Source organism: Pterocles gutturalis, unplaced genomic scaffold (genome assembly GCF_000699245.1).
Source record: "Pterocles gutturalis isolate BGI_N339 unplaced genomic scaffold, ASM69924v1 scaffold17544, whole genome shotgun sequence".
Classification (NCBI taxonomy): domain Eukaryota; kingdom Metazoa; phylum Chordata; class Aves; order Pterocliformes; family Pteroclidae; genus Pterocles; species Pterocles gutturalis.
In genome coordinates this window covers 36046-49287 of record NW_010133657.1, presented here as the reverse complement: position 1 = coordinate 49287, position 13242 = coordinate 36046, and the positions used below count along the sequence as shown (strand labels likewise).

The following is a 13242-nucleotide window of genomic DNA, read 5'->3' as shown; positions in this document are numbered from 1 at the left end:
GCCCCATCCCTGGAGGTGTTCAAGGCCAGGCTGCATGAGGCTTTGAGCAACCTGGTCTAGTGGGAGGTGTCCCTGCCCATGGCAAGGGGGTTGGAACTCAATGATCTTTAAGGTCCTTTCCAACTCAAACCATTCTATGATTCTATTATTCTATGATAAACAAAATCTTGGAGGTGAAAGTCTAAAGACGCCCAACCTCTGTATGGGCACTTCATCTGAGAGAAGTCCAGCAAAGGAGAGTGACATTCCAATCCTTCTAAAATGGGTTGTTACAACTGCTGGTTTAGAATTATTTATTGTTCCTGTGGAAAATCCAGACAGGAGAATCTCACATTGAGAACAGCCCAGGAACACCTTTAAACTAAGCTACTTTGTACACAACACATACTTTATATTATAGCTGGAAAGATTGATTCTGTAGGTAAAGAAGCACAAAGACATGCCTTGAATGCAGAGATGTTTATAGCCACCATCACGACCCTGAACTTGCTGGTGAATCCATTTGGTTTTCTGAAGTGTACAACAGGTCACCATCCCTTCTTCTCTCTGGGATTATGAAATACTTGTCTTTTACCAGTTAAATAAAATGCATGTGAAACTAAAATTACATTATCTTGTCAAATCCAGCTTGAAATTGTTCTTCCTTAGCACACTTTATCTAAAGGTCTCACGGATTACCAATATCAGTAGTGACAAATGGGACAGTTGGATACACTGGCAATATGAGGGTTTTAGTTCCCATTTATCTCATGGGACATTGTTTGGTAGAAAGTTAAAGGAAATTTCATCATTTGTCGTTGTATGATATTGCTATGTTGTGATGTTGTGTGAAAAACCTGCAGTAGGATATGGCAGGTTTAGATCTGAGAGACGGGAATCCTAACATGACCTCTGATCAATGCCGTGAAGAGTAGAAACTTGATCATGCAAAATCCTGGAGAACATTCAAACCTTTGAGAAATATAGGCAGAAATTGTACAAAAGCAGTCACCTCCCGAGAAAAGACACTATGACCCTGTAACATCAGAACTCTTCATAAGTTCTTTCAAGGAAGGGCCTGGCGTCAGAAGATGGAACAGTGCAAGTTCATCACCTAAATGAGATCCCGTACCACTGTGATGAAATGGAAACACATTTCAACATAAGTAAGACAGCTGTACTGGGTCAAAGGCCAAATAACCTCATGTGCAACAACAGTGATTTGCTAAAGTGAAGACCTGATGTTTGCTTTTCCAGACAAAGGTTGAAAGTAACAAACCAGGTGAGTGAAAAAGGGTCAAAAAGCTGCAGGAAAAACTATGGACAAGGAAGTGTCTAATTACAAAGTACTCTATTTCATTACAAAGGTGAGAAGAACAGGAGCAATACCAAGGTGCACTCTCACTTTCATCGTTTTGTGTCCAGCATAAAGAAGAAAAGGACTTATGTAGGTAGTGAAAAAGGTAAAAATTCTCCATTTTTAAAGAATAACATATATAACACAAGATATATTACAAGTTCAACATCTATAATAAAAAGCAGCCTGTAAATCATATCTATGTTTTTAACCAACTAATTCAGGTTTTATTTGTCCAGCAAACAAATGCCTGGATTTCATTAATGGCAACCATGGGATGAGATTTCTAAGAATCCAAAGACAAGTCAATGTGTCCCATTGAGTGAGAACTACTGTTGCAACATTTTATTTGTCCAATCATCTAACTTTGTTAATTTTAATAAATGATTTTGTATTAATATTCATGGGTTATTAATAAATGTTAACATGACTGGCCTTTACTATCTAGATTTCTGTATGTGTGTACTTCCTATATTTGTGTGCTCACAAAAACAACAATACACTAAATGCACTGCAGGAAGCAGTCTAATACAAATCCTTAGTACGCATTCTTTCCAATGCAAAACATTTTTGCTGCATCTTCTCATCCAGAAAAAAAGATTAACTTCACATCTTTTGCATACTTAACTGTCCTCAACAGGCCTCTTCAAAAGGAGAGCAATCAAACTTTCTGAAAGCCCAGATAAGTTAAGCTTATTTCCCATTTATTTATTGGTACACTGTCTATTAAATAATTCTAACATAGAAAGAGCGTGGTTTTTTCTTCCCTAAGATGCTTAGTTTATCTCATTCTGTGACCATGTTTCTCTCTCTAGTCTTGTCAAAATGAGGCTTACTGGTGTTTGTTCCAGATCAGAAGCATTTGTTAAAGATACAAAAGAAACACTTCCAAACAGGAACAAACAGGAAAATAATTTTCAACAAAAACATCCTTGGCCCTAAAATCTGTCTTTAAAGATGTCCAAACAGAGCCTATAAAAATGCACATAAATATCTTTGGAATTTCTATATAGATAATTTCCCGACTTTTTTCCCCAGGCTTTATATTCCAGCTCAGTAATCATTTTTAGCTTTATTCCTATTTTGAATATGAGCTGAGCAGTACTGGTTTTCCAGCTGTTACTAATCAGCTTGCTGCATCAATATAAAAAGCTCCTCCCCGGGCCATTCTGCTTTGCAGCCTTTCTACCAGAGAGACAACTGTTAATCAGAAGGGCAATCACGTGGGTTCCAGAGACAATTCTTTGAGTTATCTCCCACAGCTCTGCAGTATTGCCATCATCATTCTTGCCTTTTATAAGACAGATGGCAAAATGATGTCATCTGAAGGACCATTATAGTTTGGAGGTTTTCAGAGTAACTGTGAAGCTAAAATTAATACTAGCTCAACCTGTAAGAGGGCAATTAAAGTAAAATTATTTCAGCAAACTCTAGCAGGAATTGAAAATATACCTAAAAAGCAGCAGACAATTCTGTTTTGAAATTTGGCTTTACATTAAAAAAGGCACATACTTTAAATATTAGTTAAATGGCCACAAAAGTATTCTTTATTTATCCTTCAAAACCCAATCTGTAAGTTATATGCCACCTTGTTCCTACTGCTACCTTACCTTTTAAAAGGTGCTGTATGAAAACACGATGATATGGCACTAAGCAGCACTCTTCCAGTGAAGGTGTCACTGTATGCATTTGAAATGTGATGTTTGTTTTGACCTGTGTATGTGCGTGTGTGTACATGCAAGTGGTACTCTTCCTAAATCTCCTCAATATATACGTCTGGAGCTTAAATAACCTCATCAATGTTGTGCTATCTATATAAGCATTGCATGTAAGCATCTAAGTCACTGTAACTATGTTAAATATAGCCCTTAGTTGCTAAATAAACACACACAAGAGACATTTATGGATTTATGGAAGTTTCTGGATGCATTTCATTAAGAAAAGTGTAACTACTTCACAAAAATTTACACTAACGAGATAGAGTTGTAATGCCAAACATGAATAGTTTAATCAAACACCAAATGGATAAAGCATCTTAATATTTAAATGTTAAGTTCTGTCCTGATGTAGGCCTACTGTAACTCAGTCTAGATTTATAGTGTATTTCTGCCTAACTGCACAGATTTTTGGGCAACATTAAGAACTTTCCATAAAACACACCATCCTTCATCAGAATTTAATTTTAAAACAAAATGACCCTACTGCTCAGAACTCTCATAAAAACCCCCACAAATAATATCTACTCTGCCACTACAAAGCAGGTGGGACTAAACACTCTATTCCCAATGAATTCCTGAATTAGGACATCTGCATTATAGGACATAACCAAAAAATTACAATACATTTTACTGTTGTTCATTTTTCTCAGAAATACTTGTTAAATAAAATATTTTATCTACAATGAACAATCCACTGTCAAGTTTAATCTTTAAAAATATAAAAAAATGCATTTGGCAAATCTGAAGGCAGAACACACACAAAATTCACAGCTCAAATGTTTCTAAGGAGAAAGGCTTTAGTACAAAGCACGCCACTTACTTTCCGTCTGTGTCTGATGCAGCTGCATAGTGCAGAGGTGTACAACCCCTCTCATCAAGGTCATTCACACTAGCTCCAGATCCCACAAGGGCAAACAGGCACTGATAATTACAATTGGCAGCAGCATAATGGAGTGGAGTTCTTTAGTACACATTTAAATAAAAAGTATAACGGTAAATAACAGCAAAGTAATGTTATAGAGACAGAAAAAGCAAAATAAAATTAAACTTAAATCCTTACATTTTTTAACAAGTATGTGTGGTAAAGAATGCATAATTACAGTATTTAAAAATGGGGCCATTTAATAATGCAGAACAATATCTAGGGGATCTATTTGGCAGCCAAAATATGCACAGACTTTGTATTAAAGGAAGCTTTATATTCATTTTTTTGTACAAACATACAGAGGAAAAACAAGTGTACATTAGAAATATTATTTTTAGTTAAGTAATTTCAAACCACATGGAAAAATATGGACAAATCTAAGAACCGCAGAGCAACTAAACAAAGTCAAAATAAAATGCAACAATTAACAAGGAGATGTTTTCAACAAACAGATCAGAATTTTGTCTAAGAGATGCAAGCATTATTTACTTACTTAAACTATACTAACATAGCAGAGGTATTGTTAAAGAAAACTTTTAAAAATATACCTTGTCTTCTTATAACAAAACTGTGAAATATTAGTACTGATGTATCATCTCAGAGGAAACTTATTGCAGCTTCAAATACATAAACAATTCTCTAAAGAAATCAGTTTGGATAAAATTCCAAAAGTACCAAGATGACTCAGAATTTAATTTTCTATTTTTAAAAGTAGATTGCTACTATAAATATCTCAACCTTGAGCAGACAGTCAGACACTTTAAAGTGTCCCACCTCCTCCATCTCCCTTAAAATTACTTTTTCCCTTTTCTCTCAATTTTCCGCTATTTAATCTTTTCCCTGTCCTGAAATAATTGCTTTATATAACACGCACATAAAACCAATACCAAACAAAACCCACCAAAAAACAAACAAACCCCTTTCAATGACAAAAGTAGTGAGGATAGTTGTTCCTTTCTCAGGAAATAATGCAAGTGGAATTTAAAGCAAAATACAAATGTGAATCCATAACATTCTCCTCAAGTCCTAATCCTGCTGTTCACATCCTGGAAAATCATTTTTCCATGATGTGATGTGAGATTTTACACAAGTACTGGTCATGCCATCTAAGTTTAAATAATCCTATACTAAAAATAGAAATTAGTGTCATTCCAAGGGATGACATCCTTTGGAGTTCAGAGCATGAACAAGGAAACAGAAAGGGATGGATATAATGAAAGGAAAAAGGTATAGCAGTTATTAAAAAAAAAAAGCTTAGAAACCACAATACATCTATAGGTTTGACTAATACATTTTTTGGAAAACATCACTAATATCCTTGGATGAGAGCCATGTAAACTCATTATAAGCAAAACCGGCTCATAAAAATTACAGCTGAATACGTAACTCAGTCTTTAAAAACAAGACTAAACACCTACTTAACAAAACACAATAAACAAGACATGTTTGTAACTTCTGATAACACATGCTGAAGCATAGTTTATTAGAGACATCATATCTTAAAAAAACATTTAAACTGGAACACACAGATGTTCCCACATAGAAATATGCTACTTCTGTAACTTTTAACAACCTTTTACAATATACAAATGTAGAATGTCTTACCTTCCAAATCTGTCCTTTTTGTTGAAGTCTGCACCAGTATTTAGCAGAAGATTTAGGCACTCCAAATTCCTATTAAATTAATGCAATATTACTTCTGATTGCAAATTTTATTTCCTTAATATTGGTCTCTGCAAATATCAGAACTGCCATACATATACATCTCATACATAATTTTTAATTAAACTGAACTATCATATGAAAATTTGTATAAAAATATTTTTATATGTAAAATAGATTTCATAATTGCAGGACCAAACCAGGAAAGAATAGAAATTATTTCAAGTCTATATATAGAAATTCTACTGATATCAAATGGCATGCAGAAAAGCACATACACATTAACCTAATTTAGTAGAAATTTAAAATCTTTAAAGCAAACAAACAATAACACCTTCATGTCACATGTTTTTTCTACCAGGATTCCAGCACAGAGGCAAGTTTTTAATGTATATTTTTAAGGCCAAATATAAGTTGCATCATAAATATTTTAGTTTTTATTGTAATTCATTTTCAGTACAATATGATCATTAAACAATAAGCAGTATTGTACATCTGTTATAAACACTATCTTGTAATTTGCCTAAACTGGAGATGAATGAGGGAATGTGTCACAAATTATGTCGTTTTATATGAAAAGATAGCATTTTACCCTTAATAATTTGCAACAAGGATGTATCTATCATGTATCTTTTGACTTAGAATGATTACTGAACAGTATTACTTAAACAACATTGAAACAAAAAAATGAAAATATCAGTATCATGGAGTTCTTGTGTCCCACAAAGTGTATCATGAAATTTATTACCCAATTCTTCCAGGCAATTTTGAGTAGCTGCTATAGAAAACCTACAATACAATAACAATAATCAATATTGATCACAACTCAAGTGATGAGCAAGTAGTTCTGACTACTTCATCCACCTAAACTTTGGAATTTAATTATGGCTTTTAATTTAGTTAGATTGATCTTTTGTTAATGGATATGGAAAAAACATATTTCCCAAAGCTGCTGTTCTCCACCTTACGTCCTACAGTGATCTTAGCTGGGCATGCCATCTTTGAATGCTGTAAATTCTAAAAAGTGTATCATCATCCATGGGAATTTAAAATTAAATTCAGTTCATCCCCAAGCATAAACCTAAGGTAAGGCTAATGATACTTGGACACTCTACTCCACTAATTACTTATTGAGCTGAATATTTAATTTATTTTTATTGTTTGTAGATAGATTTCCTGTTTACATAAATTCCAAGGGGAGAGGGCAAGAAAAGCACAGAGAGGATATAATAAAAAAAGAAGAGGAATGATCAGCAATTGAAAAAAAGAACACTAAATACGAAAGCATGAATGCTTTTTTACATACCCTCCAGCTGCAGCTGCATGAAGACAAGTCCTACCAAAGTCATCTGGTGTGTCAATGTCAAAACCTACAAATCAATATTTTGTAAAATCATCATGTAACACCACCTTCCACAAAACTGCTCTCATCTATTCTTAAGAGAAATGCTTGCTAAGCCAACTTAACAGCTATTTGCAAAAAAAGTACTTAAGCACTGAAAATTCACTTAATCTGAAACACATCCTTGCTATTCATAATACTTTGAAAAATAGGTGTTCAATTAAAACTGAAAGGGATAAAGTAAAAGACAATTAGCTGCACTGAGGCAGGAGGCTATATTCTTTACTATCCTATTTGCCTGCTAATATTTCTGTGCAATTCAGTATTGAATATAAAATATATGAATAGGAACATTTAAGAATATGCTAGAATTCATCAGTTATGCAAAGATTTTTTTTTCTTTTAATAAAAAGGGGGATGTCAGCATTGCTAAATCCAGAAGCTACTTAAATTTCACCCCTGAGTTTAGCTCTTTAGTCTCAGAGAAAGAACTTTGTTAAGCTGGAGTGAAGGTTGAAAATAGCAATTACTTACAGAGGAGTCCTTTAGAGCACACTGCATCTTTCTTTTCCTAAAATGTGCAAACTACGGAACTTCAAATTTGAGATCACACACTTTAACTGTGCAATTCCATATCTAACCATATACTTTGACATTAAGATTACTATTTAAATCAGGTTTCAAAGCTACATTTTTGGTTTGAGAAAACTACTACATTCTCCTAAGAGTCTTGCTCTTGGTGTAACAAAAACTTATTCATTAAAACTCCAGCTTTGGTACTTTTGCCTGGGAATGCAATTTTTTTCCCCCCTTTTTAAGAACTGTTCAACAACAATAAACAGTGAAAACCACCCGATGTGTTATTCAAGACTACTACTATTCAAGACTGTTTTCCTGCTCCATATCCCCCAAAACATAGGTTTTGTACGTGCCACTATGTTCTCCTCCCATTTCAATAGGCAGGGATATACAGCAAACAATTTAAGGTAGTTTACCAATCTGACTTGAAAAGTAGTCTTTGAGGCCTTTCCACATCCCTAGGTTGCTTGCCTAGCGCCACTAACTGCTTGATGTCATTCAGTACTGGGACAAGACAGATGGATGATTTTTTCTTTTTTCTGCACATGAATATTAATGACTTTAAAAATCAGAGATTCTTGATTTACATAAAATACACTCTTCCTCCCAAAACCACAAGGGCACGTAAGTCTGCAGATACCAATCCCCACACCAAAGGCGTTTACTAATAAGCTGTTAGCAGTATCTAGTCTTTCCAGTCAGACGGCTGAGCACACTCTTGAAGCCCTTATTTACTCCAGGCTAGATTTACATCAAAGTTTACTCAACTCATGTAAAAGTCACAGAAACCACTTGCAAATATTCTGCAGGGATTCCTTTGCCATTCTGGATCTCCAGTAAGGGCACAGCCAGCATCGCACCATTTGCAAAAGGAGAAAGAGCCAGACTACTCCTCATTTTGAATGCATCCAATTGAAATACAGTTAACTACACGACAGTTCCTTCCTGGAGTGAATCCTTGCAAGCTTGTCCATGACAGGACAGTGAAATAAAAAGCCTTACCAGTGGTAGTTTTAGTTATACTCCTTTAGTTCTTCTCCCAGGCTTCCCCAGCAGACAATATAAAGCTGGGGAAGCAAATTCTTACTCTTCTCCTTTTCCCCAACCCTTTACCCCACACTTTTTCCAAAAAACATGAAGGCCTTCAGATTAATGTAGGACCATTTAGCTGCTTCTTCTTCTTCTGTCCCTGAAGCTGCTACAATCCTTCAGACAAATCTACTTCCTCAGAATTGCAATGGTTCAAAGAGCTCAGAATTCACACCAGAGCAGACACTGGACAACAAGGGAAGTAATAACCTTACAATCCTCCCCAACTTCAGGGAGGAATCAAACAATGAAAGCAAAGTGCACTTCAGGTAGCATTTAATTAACAATAAACCACCAGTGCAACAGTTTCTTCATGTAGCAGTCCACAGAGTCTTCAGAGCTATTAGGTTCCCACTATAGGAATAGAAAGGAACAGACCAATCTGTACAAAGCTAAAAACAATATGGAAGGGAAATGGAGGATGCTTGATGAAGCCATTTAAAAGAGTGTTAGTCTTCCTCCCTGAAGTTGCATTATGGTCTGAACCAGTCATCCCACCTCTACTGGCCAACTTAAAATGCACAAACACAACATTTAAGTTATAGATGCACTACTCCAATTTGGATGTTTGGTGATTTTTTTTTTTTTTAAACTGCTTCTGTAAAAGCTTGCCTTTACTTTAACTATGGACTGTCCATTAAAAAAACAAGCACTGGCCCCAGGCTACCAGGAAACTATGAACATTTTTATGTATTACTTAATTAAGACTTAATTAAAAGCTATTCTATATAACAAAAAATGAAGTGCAAAGCAGCCATAAGACTATTAAAGAACATCCTACCTGATGAGAGGAGCTTTCTGCAGCAGTCTGAAAATCCACTTAATGCTGCCAAATGGAGAGGAAACATTCCATGTATACCCCGCCTAAGATACACCATAATCAGGTATCACAGTTTCGTTACAATTAAAATAAAACAAACATGACTGTGTGACAAAGTGCACTTGCCTGGTGGGTTTGGTAAATCACCTAATTAGAATACTGAGCCTTAGGAAAACTTCACATATTAAATGCTTTCTTATAAGCTAGCAGAATGCATTGATTCAGTACAACAGCCTATTAAAACTTTCAGAGCTTTTACTTCAAATACTTTATAGGAAAATCAATTTTTTTCTTTTTATACAAATTGCAATGTACTGTGTAGCTACTTAAAAGTATAGTACAGAATAATACACAGTATTTCCTATGTCAAGTTGAAGACGATATAAAAAAAGTACTAGTCTTGTTAATCTAATAAATACATTTCTACATTCTCTCAGCTTGCATTCATATCAGTAAAGTTACCTACTTTGCAGTGTCAGCACCACTTGTAATCAGAGTGTTGATTAATAGCTCATGGCCATATCTAGCTGCTATGTGCAAAGGAGTATTTCCGTTCTTATCTTCACAGTCTATTTCAGCTCCTATAACAAAAAGTAATTACTAAGTAAGAACATATATAGGCACACAGATACTTTTGTTAGAAAAACAGCACAGATTATAATTTAAGCAACATTAATAATTGGCCATCAATGACTACTTTGGATTTTAAATCTACATGGCTTTCAGCAGTATTTAGTATTAATAATAAGCAAACTGGAGAGAAGCGTTTTATTATGCAACCATATAGGACAAACTTTCTGCAACCTGGGTTATGGATGAGAAATTAATATATTTGCTTTCATTCTGAAAAATAAACAGTTCTTTAATGTAACTTATCAAACTTTATGAGCAGATACGCCAGACTCCACCAATAACTGAACTACTACTGAATACTGGATATGCAAAAAATTTCAGTACATTGTTTTGAATACAACAGAAGGAAAATATTTGCAATACTGGAAAGGTGATGACAAAACTACTCCCTCCTCCTTTTTACCATTTTGAATGATGGTTTGAGATCTTGAAAATCTACCATGGATTGCTGTCATGTGCAAAGGTGTTTTCCCATCTTTACTCTGGAAAAGAAAAAAGCCCCAGTGTTTACTTATGGCCACTAATACTAATCCGTCAGAACTGAAAAAAAAAGGACATTCTTTTACTTTCTTCTCTCCCCTCTCCTCCCTCCTTTAAATTGTTTCTGTGCACTTCTGCAAGATGTATGCTGGTAGTGACAGGTCAGCATGACATGGCAAGCTTTTTAAAAGAGCCACCCTTAATCACTTTTCCAGCTGTGGATGACAACTCAATGATGCCCACTCACTCACAGTTATACCTTCAGAATAATCACTCTCAAGAGCATGATGACAGTGCACAACTTTAGCAACAAGCCTATGTCAAACTCTCCTCCCGCCCAAGTCTAAAACAAACCAATGCTTTAAATTAAGTTTGTTTTCTTGAAAGAAAACAGCTGTATTTACTATAGGGCTTTGCACATCATATTAAGAGACAACACATTAAAAAGCTCATTTGTTTCATGGAAATTTCTGTGATGCAATATTTGTAGGCAATTTATCACAAACCACAAGTAATCCTAGGGTAGAACTATTCAACCAAAATTGGTGCTATACATTTGATGTACATATATCAAATGTGCACTTAGTCATTCACCCAGTGAAGATGTCCTTCAAGCAGGCCAGCAGTAATGCATAAGGGAATTTCAATCTGTAACAGCACAATATCAGTGCACTTATAAAACCAGTTCTTTTGTTATTACTTTAGGGTGATTCTTTTCCCCTGTACTTTATCATAGATAATGGCAAAGCTTTACTGCAGAAAAAAGTTCCTACAAATGCACACAAAAAACTGCGAACATGACACTCACAGAAAATAAAAGCACTCTTGGATGCATATGCATACCACCTCTCTAAATTCTAAACGCTGGCTTTGAAGATTATGAACTGTTCATAAAATACAAAGTTAAAAGAGACAAAGATGGTAGGGGGAACATGAGATATGAACATATATATTGAAATATCATGAATTGCTGTCACGTGCAAAAGTGTCTCCCCATCTTTTCCTTTGCAACCAAATGGCAAAGCTTCTGTGGATGTGTTACTGAAAGTCTGCTGGAGACTCTCTCACACAGAGTTGGACGTGGAATTTTTAGTTTTGTCACTGCACAGAGCAGCATATACCACCTAGAAAAACACAATTATGGTACACATTGTCTTGTCAGACCTGGATTGAAAGAAATAAAACACTTGATAATGACAGCCAAGTTATCTCCAGATGTTTTGTCCAGCAGATTTCTTTGACTGTAAATAATCCAGAAGACGTATCCACATATGCATAGCAGACACAAGAAAAACCACAGAAAACAGGGTTGAAATCTACTTGAGGAATTAAGACAATTGATTTTACTTCTGTCATTGGAGGCCTTAAGCAAAGGCAAATATCATAAGCGACAACTTCCCCAAGCAATCTCTATGCTCTGATTTTCTTACAAAGAGGATTTTCTTCTGAAGTCTACCTTTCATCTTTCTCCTCATGGTTTAATGCTACTCTCCTTGTCCACCCATTAATATTCTCTGTGTCCAATTATTTTTCTCCTTTAAAACAATCATTACACATCTGGTGTCTCTTTACCTCCCTCTTCTCCTTCATTAAGCTAAAGAATCAATTAATTTAAAGAAAAATGATCATATAAAATAAGCTTAGTTGGAGTGACCGAAAGCTACTTTGGTAACTAATGTTCTAAACTTTAAAAAGGGAAACTTTGAGAAAGGAAGGAAACAAATCAGTGAAGTCAGACAGAAGAATTTAAGGGCTCAGACAACAAAACCTGCCATCTCACTGGCTCACATATACTAAATCTGTATCTCAAAGGAAGGCTAATGAAGAGTATGAAGATGTAGCTGAAGTCTCACTGAGCACATTAACACAATACCTTGCAAGGACATAAGAATAACCTAAGGTGACAGTATTAGAAACTAAGGAGCACGGTGGTCAAGTGAGAACGCTCACAAGACAACTTGAATAAGATCTTGCAAAGGACAGCAAAATAAATACACTACAAAATAATTTTCCAGTTGTAAATGAAAAACCAGAATACAATCAATAATGGATTTTCAGATTTACTCTGCTCAAATTTACTTAAAAATGCACATAATGTAGGTTTCTAAGACAATGGATTTGACTGTCCACAATGCCTCTCTCCAGTCGAAGAGTCTCAGGTTCTTTTGTAACCCAGGAATAACATAACACAACATACAACTGTCTGTCAACACATGAACATAAAACAAATATAAAATTAAAGGAAGGTGATAATTTCCATTTATGTGTCGAAGCTGAACTGCTAGGTATAGGACTGCATTCAGAATTCCCTTCTCAGACATTGCTACAAAGGAAGGATATACAGAATCAGAACCAGTAGCCAACGAGTACCTTAAGCAATGACACAGCAAGGCTCTATTTACTGAGAAAAGTAATTGTAACACTGTTTCCTGAGATGCCAGGAGGTTGAAGTGCATAAGCAAGGAGGTATCTTCAGAACTTTTGCTTCAATTTCCTTTATTTATGTCTTTAAGGTCTCTATCTAAATATTAACTACAGTTGTCTAGTTTTTTGAGATCAGATAGAATCAGAGCACATGATAGAATAGCTATGGGCTAAGGATAACTTTTGTCATTTTCACTGAAACTCAGTCGGGTGTGGTAATGGGAAATAAATCAT

General features: G+C 35.1%; 1 protein-coding gene across 1 annotated transcript in view; it reads right to left on the bottom strand.

Annotated features, from left to right (window-relative positions):
• LOC104467521 (serine/threonine-protein phosphatase 6 regulatory ankyrin repeat subunit A) overlaps window positions 1–13242 on the bottom strand; it is a 57032-nt gene that overhangs the window by 19002 nt on the left and 24788 nt on the right. Inside the window, exons 7-12 of the mRNA XM_010081316.1 lie at window positions 10508–10586; window positions 9938–10052; window positions 9433–9515; window positions 6948–7011; window positions 5585–5653; window positions 3875–4015 (exon numbers count right to left, since the gene is read on the bottom strand). Coding sequence (XP_010079618.1) covers window positions 3875–4015; window positions 5585–5653; window positions 6948–7011; window positions 9433–9515; window positions 9938–10052; window positions 10508–10586 — 551 coding nt within the window. The remainder of the gene's footprint in view (window positions 1–3874; window positions 4016–5584; window positions 5654–6947; window positions 7012–9432; window positions 9516–9937; window positions 10053–10507; window positions 10587–13242) is intronic.